Raw genomic sequence first — 14,393 nt, 5'->3', positions numbered from 1 at the left:
GATTTCGAACGCAAATCTGGTGCTGCTAATCCACCCTTGTGTAGCGGATTACGACGCATTAATCTTTCTGGGATGGAAAGGACACCACACAACACCATTTACCCTAAAAAATATAAACCAGTAGGCAAAGATGTTTATACATTGGTTTTAGGTTAGATAGTCTATAATATATTGATATGTTTAGACGGCTGGATATTTGGTGCAGGCTATGGCTACATGCAATTGTTAATAAATACAATGAAATAGGCTACAACAAATTCATTAGATTATATACAATTTAAATATTCATTTAAAATGATAGCCCATATTTAATATGAAAGGCTACTCTTTAGGGTCCATTTCTCACACGATGCAATTACTGAAATAATATCAGATGATAATAATGGAGTCTCCATATACAACTACGGGGGTATCATTGTCAATATACATTTTGAATATATAGATATATTTGCCTGAATCGAAAATGATGGTGATGATGCAATATTGGTGCAGAATATTGCACTACCATTGGGCATCTGCGGCACTGCTATCCAAAAATAATTTGAATAACATACAGTAGACTTGAAGGAAAACTCGACATCAAAGCATGAGGACTTCATCAACACCAATAGTGTTTTAGATATTATTTCAATTTTCCTTCTAAGCAGTCTTTTGTAAAAAATAATAATGTATAGCTTGAGGTTGTAAGTTGTGTGTGTGTGTGTGTGTGTGTGTGTGTGTGTGTGTGTGTGTGTGTGTGTGTGTGTGTGTGTGTGTGTGTGTGTGTGTGTGTGTACCTGTATATGTGGACTGGGAGGCCTTTTTAATCAGTAGGTCATCCATTAATAAAGACCTGGGATCAATGTGCAGTAGGCCCCGACTGTGCCCCTGAAACTGAGCTGGAAACCTGAGAGAGTCTGCTGCCTGCCTGCCTGCTACCCAGCCCCAGCCAGAGAAACCCTGCCAGTTTGCATGGTGTTACATTCACCCATGGGGATGTCATTTCATCCAGCTGGGACCGGCACCCAGTCTCCTGACTGCCAGGCTCAGATGAGAGAGGGAAAAGCCGTCTTGTAGTTGTACTTTCATCACTAGTAGGCCTAGGCTTAGAGTTAACTCGTTTCTAGCCTCAAACAGCCTGGGGAGGAGGTTGGACTTAAACATGCATGTATTTGAAGCCAGGTCTGGTGTGAAATGCTGTTTGGGTGAATACCATTTAAATGATATTAAATGGAAATGGACATAGATGGAGTAGCGTGAACTGAACTGTTGTTTTCAATTCAAATAATCAAAAAGGAACAAAAATAGCTTCTTAGTGAAGAGCCATTTCTCAAGCAAGAATTTAGCTAGAACTGTCTGGAAGTGGTCTGAGTTGGGAGGGGAAAATCAAAATGCAGCTGTTATTGGCAGATGTTTGGAACTCTCTTTCTTATTGGTCTATTAACTACTTTAGCCGCCGCATGGTGATGTCACCATGGAAGGCCAAAATTCCATCCCACCAAAACTGGCTGAAATGTCATGTAGTCTTTTCAAACAGCTCTAACAATTAAATGGCATTATCATCATTTATACAATTTCACAGTATTATTCCAACCTCAGTGTGGACAAATATAAAACACTGGAAAATCACCCATTTGACTGCCCTGGGCTGGGCCTTTAACCATCATTGGGGGACATGCTAAACTGATCCACAATCAGCATCTACGGGCAACTTCATCCTACTCCGTTATAAACAGAGAGGAGAGAGCATCTGGGCGGTGACCATACCTCAATCCCACTGCGGCATTCTGGGACAGCAGGATTCTGACTCCACACCCTTGTACCAGCATCCCGCATTAAGCTCACAGAGAGCCCCTCCCCCAAGCAGTGCAGCAGGAGATGTGTGCATTGTGCACATGGTTTACAGAATTACATTTCTTCCCATCTCAAAATGTTTCTGCAGGTTTCATTCAGTTTGGATGTTTTTAGATTGACACAGTGTGTTACGTAATGACATTCTGTAACAACATTATACCATGGTTACAGAGTTTTATTTTATTTAACATTTAAATATACAGTTTAGTCTCACTGACATCAAATCTATTTCACAAGAGAAACCTGTTAGAGATGGCTGCAGTCACTGAGGACTGTCAGTAGCTCAAATGATACACACTGATAACTGTCAGTAGCTCAAAAGATACACACTGATGACTGTCAGTAGCTCAAAAGATACACACTGATAACTGTCAGTAACTCAAAAGATACACACTGATGACTGTCAGTAGCTCAAAAGATACACACTGATGACTGTCAGTAGCTCAAAAGATACACACTGATGACTGTCAGTAGCTCAAAAGATACACACTGATGATTGTCAGTAACTCAAAAGATACACACTGATGACTGTCAGTAGCTCAAAAGATACACACTGATGACTGTCAGTAGCTCAAAAGATACACACTGATGACTGTGTAGCTCAAAAGATACACACTGATGACTGTCAGTAGCTCAAAAGATACACACTGATGACTGTGTAGCTCAAAAGATACACACTGATGACTGTGTAGCTCAAAAGATACACACTGATGACTGTCAGTAGCTCAAAAGATACACACTGATGACTGTGTAGCTCAAAAGATACACACTGATGACTGTCAGTAGCTCAAAAGATACACACTGATAACTGTCAGTAGCTCAAAAGATACACACTGATGACTGTCAGTAGCTCAAAAGATACACACTGATGACTGTCAGTAGCTCAAAAGATACACACTGATGACTGTCAGTAGCTCAAAAGATACACACTGATGATTGTCAGTAACTCAAAAGATACACACTGATGACTGTCAGTAGCTCAAAAGATACACACTGATGACTGTCAGTAGCTCAAAAGATACACACTGATGACTGTGTAGCTCAAAAGATACACACTGATGACTGTGTAGCTCAAAAGATACACACTGATAACTGTCAGTAGCTCAAAAGATACACACTGATGACTGTGTAGCTCAAAAGATACACACTGATGACTGTGTAGCTCAAAATATACACACTGATGACTGTCAGTAACTCAAAAGATACACACTGATAACTGTCAGTAACTCAAAAGATACACACTGATGACTGTGTAGCTCAAAAGATACACACTGATGACTGTGTAGCTCAAAATATACACACTGATGACTGTCAGTAACTCAAAAGATACACACTGATAACTGTCAGTAACTCAAAAGATACACACTGATGACTGTGTAGCTCAAAAGATACACACTGATGACTGTCAGTAACTCAAAAGATACACACTGATAACTGTCAGTAACTCAAAAGATACACACTGATGACTGTCAGTAACTCAAAAGATACACACTGATAACTGTCAGTAACTCAAAAGATACACACTGAGGACTGTCAGTAACTCAAAAGATACACACTGATGACTGTCAGTAGCTCAAAAGATACACACTGATAACTGTCAGTGGCTCTTGGGTAAAACACATGTATTGACAAAGGAAGGCCGATGTCCTGCAGTCCTTGCCAGTGAGTATCTTTACTCTCAGTATTCAGCTAATGGGTCCACAGGTCATGAGGGCATCATTCAACAACTAGCCTACAGTAGTCGAACCAATAGCAGTCCGTTGTGGAGCCTGGGGGAATTGAGATGGTTTATAATAGCGCCAGAGGCACAGCCCACGGGTCACCTGACCAACAGGGCTCTGCCTCGTCCTATCAGAAGGTCAGTATGAGGTTGTGCATTACGTCATGCAGCCAGGCCCGGGTGGCGCAGCCCTTTTGACCAACGCACTGCGGATAAAGCAGCAGCTCTAAATATTTCATTGAGGAGCTCGGGTTTCTGGACTCTTGGAGGTCAGGCCTGTGGAAGGAAGCCTCTTCCTCCGCCCATCCTCCACAGCTACAGGGAGAAGGTAGGAGGGTGGGGAAGTGGTGTGGAGGCTGGTGTTCTTCCTCTCTGTGTAGGCTGTGGCCTGGTACTGCGTGTTTCAAATCCCACCTCTGAACACACAAGTGCTTGTGACATTGAGCGACGACCAGAGGCATGTCATGATCATTTGTCTGTTTAAAAAGTTCCTCCTCAAGAATATTAGGTTCATGGCTCACCTGTTTGCAACAATTAAATCAACCGGCAACTAATGTCGACAGTATAACAGTAGTGGTCCTGTATAACTCATGTCTGTGTTGGGGCCTATTGGCAGTAACACATGTCCATCACTGACGTTCCTCCCAGTGTCCATGTCCCTTTAGAGGAGAGCCCTGGACAGACTGGGGCTTGTCCCTTTAAGGGAGAGCCCTGGACAGGCTGGGGCTTGTCCCTTTAGAGGAGAGCCCTGGACAGACTGGGGCTTGTCCCTTTAGGAGAGAGCCCTGGACAGGCTGGGGCTTGTCCCTTTAGGGGAGAGCCCTGGACAGGCTGGGGCTTGTCCCTTTAGGGGAGAGCCCTGGACAGACTGGGGCTTGTCCCTTTAGGGGAGAGCCCTGGACAGGCTGGGGCTTGTCCCTTTAGGGGAGAGCCCTGGACAGGCTGGGGCTTGTCCCTTTAGAGGAGAGCCCTGGACAGACTGGGGCTTGTCCCTTTAGGGGAGAGCCCTGGACAGGCTGGGGCTTGTCCCTTTAGGGGAGAGCCCTGGACAGGCTGGGGCTTGTCCCTTTAGGGGAGAGCCCTGGACAGACTGGGGCTTGTCCCTTTAGGGGAGAGCCCTGGACAGGCTGGGGCTTGTCCCTTTAGAGGAGAGCCTTGGACAGGCTGGGGCTTGTCCCTTTAGGGGAGAGCCCTGGACAGACTGGGGCTTGTCCCTTTAGGGGAGAGCCCTGGACAGACTGGGGCTTGTCCCTTTAGGGGAGAGCCCTGGACAGGCTGGGGCTTGTGGGCTAGGACAGGCTGGTGCTTGTGGGCTAGGACAGGCAGGGCTTGTGGGCTAAGACAGGGGGCATGTTCACAGAGGGAGAACAATGGTGGGGGGTGAGAGAATTAGAGGTTTAGAGAGGGAGGCAACAAGAGAGAATAGAGAAAAATAGGGGGAAGAGAGTGAGGGAGTGAAACAGTGAGGTAGCGAGAGAGAGGGAGGGAGTGAAACAGTGAGGTAGAGAGAGAGAGGGAGGGAGTGAAACAGTGAGGTAGAGAGAGAGAGGGAGGGAGTGGAACAGTGAGGTAGAGAGAGAGAGAGGGAGGGAGTGAAACAGTGAGGTAGAGAGAGAGAGGGAGGGAGTGAAACAGTGAGTTAGAGAGAGAGAGGGAGGGAATGAAACAGTGAGGTAGAGAGAGAGAGGGAGGGAGTGAAACAGTGAGGTAGAGAGAGAGGGGGAGGGAGTGAAACAGTGAGGTAGAGAGAGAGAGGGAGGGAGTGAAACAGTAAGGTAGAGAGAGAGAGGGAGGGAGTGAAACAGTGAGGTAGAGAGAGAGAGGGGAGTGAAACAGTGAGGTAGAGAGCGAGAGGGAGGGAGTGAAACAGTGAGGTAGAGAGAGAGAGGGAGGGAGTGAAACAGTGAGGTAGAGAGAGAGAGGGAGGGAGTGAAACAGTGAGGTAGAGAGAGAGAGGGAGGGAGTGAAACAGTGAGGTAGAGAGAGAGAGGGAGGGAGTGAAACAGTGAGGTAGAGAGAGAGAGGGGAGTGAAACAGTGAGGTAGAGAGAGAGGGGGAGGGAGTGAAACAGTGAGGTAGAGAGAGAGAGGGAGGGAGTGAAACAGTAAGGTAGAGAGAGAGAGGGAGGGAGTGAAACAGTGAGGTAGAGAGAGAGAGGGGAGTGAAACAGTGAGGTAGAGAGCGAGAGGGAGGGAGTGAAACAGTGAGGTAGAGAGAGAGAGGGAGGGAGTGAAACAGTGAGGTAGAGAGAGAGAGGGAGGGAGTGAAACAGTGAGGTAGAGAGAGAGAGGGAGGGAGTGAAACAGTGAGGTAGAGAGAGAGAGGGAGGGAGTGAAACAGTGAGGTAGAGAGAGAGAGGGGAGTGAAACAGTGAGGTAGAGAGAGAGAGGGAGGGAGTGAAACAGTGAGGTAGAGAGAGAGAGGGAGGGAGTGAAACAGTGAGGTAGAGAGAGAGAGGGAGGGAGTGAAACAGTGAGGTAGAGAGAGAGAGAGAGGGGAGTGAAACAGTGAGGTAGAGAGAGAGAGGGAGGGAGTGAAACAGTGAGGTAGAGAGAGAGAGGGAGGGAGTGAAACAGTGAGGTAGAGAGAGAGAGTGAGGGAGTGAAACAGTGAGGTAGAGAAAGAGAGAGGGAGGGAGTGAAACAGTGAGGTAGAGAGAGAGAGGGAGGGAGTGAAACAGTGAGGTAGAGAGAGGGAGGGAGTGAGTGAAACAGTGAGTTCGAGAGAGAGAGAGGGAGGGAGTGAAACAGTGAGGTAGAGAGAGAGAGAGAGGGAGTGAAACAGTGAGGTAGAGAGAGAGAGGGAGGAGTGAAACAGTGAAGTAGAGAGAGAGAGGGAGGGAGTGAAACAGTGAGGTATAGAGAGTCAGTAAAATGGAGGTAGCGAGAGAGTTTTGTTTCCCTGTTTTCCCTTTTGTACTTTAACTACTTGCACATCATTACAACACTGTATATAGACATATGAACCTTTGTAAGTGTAATGTTTACTGTTCATTTGTTATTGTTTATTTCACTTTTGTTTATGTTTCACTTGCTTTGGCAATGTAGACATACATTTCCCATGCCAATAAAGCCCTTAAATTGAATTGAGAGAGAGGGACGGAGTGAAGGAGGAAGTGAGGGAGGCACAGAGAGAAAGGTAGGGAGATCTACCTTCAGGTCCCTGTGAGTTCTAGGGGCTCCATCCTCCCTAAAACAACAGTGAGAAGGAAACGACATATGACACATTTTAATTCTGCTCCTCAGGATTCCAGTGTTCTCATGAAAGCAGACCGAGATAGAAATCTGTAATCTATGTGAGTTTATATTTTTGGGTGGAGGAGATTAATAATGCCTTATAACGTAGAGTTTAGGTACAGCAGTGATAAGGAAAGCAAATTAGTGGAGCAGCGCCGTCAACTGGACTAATGTGGTACTGCAGACGCTTTGGGGATCAAGTGGCATCATGGCAGCTACAAACTACCCATCCCTTCACAGTAACGTGTCAACCTGGTTATCTACACTCCAAGCTGGTACATATTCAATAATGATGTGTGGCTCAAGCTTTCTGCTCTTTTATTCAACTATCAACTTGTGAAATACAAAGATTTTTGGTTGCAGTCATTAACAGGTTTCAGCCACCTAGGCCTGGCATACTAGCCTGAATCTCAGGATTCGCTGCACCCTGGCTGTTCATGTGGAAGTTGGAACGGTTGTCCACATTGTTCGGAGAGTTTGACACAAGTATGCTGTTGTGGGAGAGTGAACTGTAGTGAAAGGCTGCCATCTAGCGGTAATAAAAAGTAAGACAACCATTAAAGGTGTAAGGCCGGGCTCTAACTCTGGTTCATTACAGTTATCTAAAAACTCTACTTTGAGTCGAGGCAGATCAACTCAATAACCGTTCATAAAAGGACTAATAATTCTCTAAATTGAACTTTAAGCTGAAACCAAATGTTGTAGATAGGGTTCATGTGCACAGTTCACTACACGATGAGGGGGAAAACTACTACTGTACACATCTACTCTGGGAGTGTTATAAATACTGGGCTAGATGGGGAAAATCCCCAAACTGAAACACACTGACAGTTTATATACAGTTAATGTTTTATTAAAAAAAAGAACTTACAGAGTATTTATACACAACTATTTATGAGGTTATAATCCTGTAGATAGAGAGCAGTGGAGGCTGCCGGGAGGAGATATAGGAGGTTGGGCTCATTGTAATGGCTGGAATGGTATAAATGGAACAAAGTTGTGGTTTCCATATGTTTGATACCGTTCCATTGATTCCCTTCCAGCCATTACAATGAGCCCATCCTCCTTAAGCTCCTCCCAGCAGCCTCCTCTGACAGAGAGCGTCTGTCTTGTGACAAGCATGCCCACTTCACAATGCAGAGTAAACGAGAGGAGAAAATGTAGAAGAGAGGGGATGAGGGAGGGAGGGAGGAAGAGGACTGAAATTCACATAAGACCAAGGACAGATAAAAAATTAAAAAACACCCTCGACTTTCAAGTAGTAGACAGGTACCAAATACAGTTCCTACAATGTTTTTTTGTTAAGACATTTTCCATGCCGTGTGTCCAATGTCCCCTGTAGTGAAAGCAATAGGACTGTGTCTGGGTGTGGTGCATTCCACTCTGGAGAAGCACAAAGACAGAACGTGAGGTGCACATGATGAATCGAGCCCCTCCACACCAGGTGCATGCAAGACAAGTGCATGGGAGAGGTACAGTACAGTCAACACAGGGGTCAGGGGTGACGCCACGAAACAGGACTAGGGGGGGAGCCGATGGTTGATCAGATGGAAGCCAGGCCTCTACTTTCCCCTCTAATGTAATAGTCTGGACAGAAGCCACCAGCTGAGTCCCTCAGTAATGACTTCACTACGCACAAAGTGAGATTGGGTGTGTGTGTGTGTGGGGCTGTGTGTGTGTGGGGCTATGTACCACTATGTGGTTTGGCCCCCTCCCACCTCGATATTACTTGGAACAGGTTGACTTGGACAGTGTTGATAGTGTGTTGGGGGGAATTAGATCTCACATTGGGTCAGTGTTGATAGTGTGTTGGGGGGGAATTAGATCTCACATTGGGTCAGTGCTGATAGTGTGTTGGGGGAAATTAGATCTCACATTGGGTCAGTGTTGATAGTGTGTTGGGGGGGAATTAGATCTCACATTGGGTCAGTGCTGATAGTGTGTTGGGGGGGAATTAGATCTCACATTGGGTCAGTGCTGATAGTGTGTTGGGGGGAATTAGATCTCACATTGGGTCAGTGTTGATAGTGTGTTGGGGGGGAATTAGATCTCACATTGGGTCAGTGCTGATAGTGTGTTGGGGGGGAATTAGATCTCACATTGGGTCAGTGTTGATAGTGTGTTGGGGGGGAATTAGATCTCACATTGGGTCAGTGCTGATAGTGTGTTGGGGGGGAATTAGATCTCACATTGGGTCAGTGTTGATAGTGTGTTGGGGGGGAATTAGATCTCACATTGGGTCAGTGTTGATAGTGTGTTGGGGGGGAATTAAATCTCACATTGGGTCAGTGTTGATAGTGTGTTAGGGGAAATTAGATCTCACATTGGGTCAGTGTTTATAGTGTGTCAGGGGAAATTAGATCTCATTGGTACACCTATGGTCTAATGTATTTAAAAGAGCGAGGGGCTAAAAATCTAATCAAGCAGTAAAACTTTCACAATCTTTTGAAAAATAATGTTGAATCAAAGTTGCAACGGAAGCACACTCATGTTTATTGGAGATTTTTGGACTGTAAGTGTCATTGAGTCCTCGACTTGGGAATTAAAAACAAGCAGAAAAACAAAGGTTATAAATAGTCCTCATCACTGAATTAGTTTGGGGGGAATAAAAAAAAAAGAGTGAAAGAAAACAAAACTGTTTCCCATAGCAACAGACCACAGCTGAGTACATGTCGTCTTTGGATCACCCTGTTTGTGGGAACATTGACACTTCTGCTTGAAAATAAAACAACATAGTTATAACAAGGACAACACTCTTTAAAAATACCGAAATATCACATTCTCCCCTATGCAAGTGTCCAAACACAAAATGGCCTCCATTGCCCTTCTCCACTTATTCTGATGGGATTTATTTCTCTGTCTTTTTCACTTTAGTACAATACTGCATAAATGTGGAAAAAACAGAATCATTAAATCCAAACTGAATACTTAAAACAGAAAGAAAGTTCAAGTTCTAATTCTCTTCAGCATGACACAATTTGGCTGAAGCCTAAGTACATACACCTTTGTTTTAACAGCGGTGCCTGTAAATGATTAGATTAAAAACGAGAAAGGAAAGCGAAGGTTTCAATATAGAGTGAATAAATATAGGCAGCTCAGGAAACGGCAGAAGCCAAATTGCAAAGTACTCTGCTGCGTATCCTTGTGACATCATTCTGTTTTTGCAGGCTCCATTTGGCCTGTGAGGAAACATGGGAACCCCAAACCCACTTTCCTGTCTTACACCAGGCAATGGATTGGAACCCAATCCATAGTTGACCATCTTTATCCAGGAGCCTTGAACAGTCAAGCTTTTAGGGAACACTGAAATTAAAAACAAGGAAAAACATGGTCTCCCATCCAAGCTCTATCCCAATGTGGCCTTGATCACACTGCACATTGTCTGATACTTTCATCGGGCCCAATGCTTTTGTTTTGCACAGACTATCATACATTCAGTCTAGTTTCTCCACCAGTCAATTCATTGCCATTGTCTGGAATCACTCTCACGTTGATCTGTACATCTCTGAAGGGGACCAGCAGGTATAGATCCACGTTATATCTGATGTAAACCCTACAATGGACATTACCTTCAAACTTAAAATCAGCTATTGTTGTTTTAGTTATCAGACCCATACATGTCTTTAGTTGAAGACACCGCCCAGTAAACTAACTATCGCTACATCAAGTCAAAAACACATATCATAGTTTAGCGCGAGCAAAAGGCAAAGTTGGTCATTTCAACAATGTTAGCCAAAAAAAGACCTGCAGATATCCCCCCCTGCATTTTCCCCCCATCTAAGAGTGAAGGGTAACCCAGGTAAATCACTAAGCCTTGTACACAACGCAACTCAATACTTCAGACAGTAGCCACACAAGCAGTACTACTTTAGTTGAGCCCTATACTAGCCTAGCGCAATACAGACCAACACAACATCACTTCTGGATCATGCCCAAACTGTACAGAATGATGTCCCCCCCCCCAAAAAAAAATCCTGTCTTTGCCACCAAAATAAACAAGGTCCAAATCATCTAGGAGGGAGGAGTTTGTAGGAAATAAAACCTTGTGCTTTTATTTTTTTTATACAAAAATGCTTCTTGTGATTTTTTTCTACGTTCCTTTAACTTTTATTTTATTTTACAAAAACAGATCAGAGGAGGATCTGTTGGGTGTCTGTGCTGTAGCCGGTGAGGTCGGCCACTTCTACCTCACTTTCCAACACATCAGCGTTCAATCCCTCCTTCTGGGCAGTATTCACCCCTAACAAACTTCAGTGGATACATAATACCTATGGCGTTCCAGGAAGTGACGTACTTTTCTAAAGGGGTACAGGTATTCCGACAGCCACACCAGCTCGGACAGGCTCAGAGCGATGTCAGCGCTTTGACTGACGCGCTGGCTGGGTTCATAAGGCTCTAATGAGAAAGGTGAAGTATCACTGTACAAGCTAGGTGCTGCACACACACACCATAGGCAGCTCCTAACCCCAGCCAAATGAAAAGCACAAATGACAAATGAACACCAGAAAAACAACATTGGTGAAAGAAAATAGATATTGAAGCTGCAATTCCCCTCTTTCATATTACTTTAAAATACCCAATCATCTGTCTAGGAGGACAAGTCGACAGCCAACGCCAGCAGGGTGATGTATCCAATTCAAATCTAATCCAGACAGGTACGAATTCAGCTGTCTAGCAGGACAAGTCGACAGCCAACGCCAGCAGGGTGATGTATCCAATTCAAATCTAATCCAGACAGGTACGAATTCGGCTGAAGACATGGACCATAATTGCCATGACCATGAACATGACCTAACTCTCTAGTTCCTCTTCTTCAACACATTCATGAGATAAAGAGAAGGGAAATCCCCCGGTGCCCACCTCCCACCTCTTATTCAGCCCAGCCCATAGAGCTAGTCTCCATTTTGTCCGGTTGTTGGTGCAGTGAGGGTAAGGCCGAAGGTCACCGGGTCAAAGGGGACATTCCAACTACCGGTGGAATGTGGGGACTGCTAAGTCCAACACACCTTTACAGGGATTGAAGGAGGAGAACGCGACTGGGACATGGCAAAAACACAAAGCAGGTGGTGTGTGATATACGCCGAGGCTTGATATCCACAAAAATCCTTGTTTTAGCAATAATAATAATAATAATAAAATAAAATAAAAAAATCAACTTATATGAATATGATGTCTGCTTTCTCATGGTTAGGAAATCATACAGTCTGTGGTTTTAAAGGGGAGTTGTCTCCCATCACTACAACTCCATATCCTGGGCTTCGTCTTCAGAGAAATCCGACATGGAGCTTTCCGATGAGGAATCGCCCTGGCCCTCCTCCTGCTCCTTGAGAGCCTCCTCTGTTGCATATTTCTGGATGTACTCTGTGGAGAGCAAGGCAGCAGGGTCAGTAAGACTCAACCTCGTTGGCTAAGAGCTCCGAGCCAGGGAGCAGACAGGCGCTTTAAAAACAGGGAACAAAGCAACATCCAGGAGTGATAGACAAGACACACACACACACTTTACCCTATCAAATCTGAACAAAGGGTAGACTATGGCTGAAGGCTGGGATATCTACTTCACATGATCAAATAGTAATACAACTAAATGCACAAACAAAACAAAAATGTAGCTGCTGTATGTCAAAGTATATTATTGACCAGTATTCATTACTGAGCCTCCTGATTCTACATGGACCCATTCATTACACAACGTTTTAAATGAACATCTGCACTCCTGAATTCCCTTGAGACAGACAACACTGAGAAGGCAAGGCGTAGGGAGAGAAGCGTACCTTTGATTTTCTGTTTGTACTCCTCTGGTCGGTGGAGGTACATGGCGGCCGCGTCTCCGTTCAGCGGGTCGATGGGGTTGGGGTAAGCCAGCAGCTGAGGCAGGAACGACTCAAAGATATTGGTGAGATCTGTGGGAGTGGACGAGAGAGGCAGAGAGAGACAGAACAGAATGTTATCGATAAAACAGGGCACAATGAACATACATATGACTCTTTTACAATTAAAGCATTCTTAAAACAAACATCCTTTCTGACATAACTGGATAGGTGATAGTTATGTAATAGAACACTTGCTTACACCTATCCAATCATTTTAGGATTGGGCCTCTATGTAAAAATAAAATACAAATCCTGCCGGAGGAAGGACTTTCCACTAGACATACGGTTGCAGGCCTTGCTTTGTCTCTGCAAGAAAATTAGCACTCAACGGAAAATGGGCAATGCTGCAGATGTCTACTGGGTGCAATGTTTTATATACACACTAGATGACCCCTAGGGGGTGCTGTTTTGAAGCCACCACACCTCCATCTTGGAACTCCCCCACCATTGGAAGCTATAGAAATGCATGTATTAATGTCTACATTTGTTTTTACCACGTTTACTCTATTACAGACTTTTAATTATATTATGTGAGCTAAACATAAAAAAATCCCTTAAAGTATATATTTTTGGATTATTAATATTATTGTCCCCACGACAACAACAAAATCCTTAAATACATGTCATCTTGTCCTTGAAACATTTAATTGAAATACTGTAGAATTCCAGTCATTCTTATGGAGGACTGCTCCTACTGGGGAGTGCCAATATGGCCGACCGGTGGCTTCAAAACCTCTCGATGGTGAATACACAGCATCAGCAATCCAGGGTTTATATACATTGACTAGGTGTCACTATTGGTTAAGTACAAATATGAGGAGAAAATACATTACTGGGTAAAACTGTAGACTGACTGTAACCCAGTGTATGTTCCCTACCCACAATCAGGACCTAGGCCTAGAGTAGACAATGCTTCACTGATTGGCTTGTTTTTGTCCCAAGCCCTCCACTACAGTTCTGGAAATGTAATTTGTTAGAGCTCTCAAAGTCCATTACACTGCTGGAAGCCCACAATAGCCAAATCAAACATATTAGCTAATCAACTTGAGTGATCATCTCGAACAACAAAGCCGCAGTCCAAAACACACAGAGCGAACCCTGTGTGGAATGAACCAGGAGGCTTCAGAACTTCAATAATTCAGTAATCTTCTGATAAGAAATCCATATGAAGGGGGAGACAGAGACAACCAGTGCGGTTTTGTTCTCTCAGCTGAAGAGTTGTTCATTATTAGTGTCAGGAGAAGCAGCTAGGCTGTCTGTTTTCTGACTTTGCTGGCTCAGGCTATTACCTTGTTAGCCTTCTAGCACCAGTAAGAGGATTACAGGAGAACTGACCGTGCTGCCTCCTACATGAAGCCACACCCACCAGTAAGAGGATTACAGGAGAACTGACCGTGCTGCCTCCTACATGAAGCCACACCCACCAGTAAGAGGATTACAGGAGAACTGACAGCGCTGACTCCTACATGAAGCCACACCCACCAGTAAGAGGATTACAGGAGAACTAACCGCGCTGCCTCCTACATGAAGCCACACCCACCAGTAAGACGATTACAGGAGAACTGACCGTGCTGCCTCCTACATGAAGCCACACCCACCAGTAAGAGGATTACAGGAGAACTGACCGTGCTGCGCTCCTACATGAAGCCACACCCACCAGTAAGAGGATTACAGGAGAACTAACCGCGCTGCCTCCTACATGAAGCCACACCCACCAGTAAGAGGATTACAGGA

General features: G+C 44.7%; 1 protein-coding gene across 2 annotated transcripts in view; it reads right to left on the bottom strand.

Moving 5' to 3' along the window:
• Positions 1-7,626: 7,626 nt before the first annotated feature.
• Positions 7,627-14,393, bottom strand: part of LOC110490612 (ubiquitin-conjugating enzyme E2 H) — a 31,206-nt gene continuing 24,439 nt past the window's right edge. For both annotated transcript variants that reach the window (XM_036957053.1, XM_036957054.1), the window contains exons 6-7: positions 12,561-12,689; positions 7,627-12,150 (exon numbers count right to left, since the gene is read on the bottom strand). In XM_036957053.1, coding sequence (XP_036812948.1) covers positions 12,026-12,150; positions 12,561-12,689 — 254 coding nt within the window. In that variant the 3' untranslated portion in view covers positions 7,627-12,025. The remainder of the gene's footprint in view (positions 12,151-12,560; positions 12,690-14,393) is intronic.

This window comes from Oncorhynchus mykiss, chromosome 21 (assembly GCF_013265735.2).
Source record: "Oncorhynchus mykiss isolate Arlee chromosome 21, USDA_OmykA_1.1, whole genome shotgun sequence".
In the NCBI taxonomy this organism is placed as follows: domain Eukaryota; kingdom Metazoa; phylum Chordata; class Actinopteri; order Salmoniformes; family Salmonidae; genus Oncorhynchus; species Oncorhynchus mykiss.
Note: the sequence above shows the minus strand (reverse complement) of the source record. Positions and strands in the feature narration are given on the sequence as shown.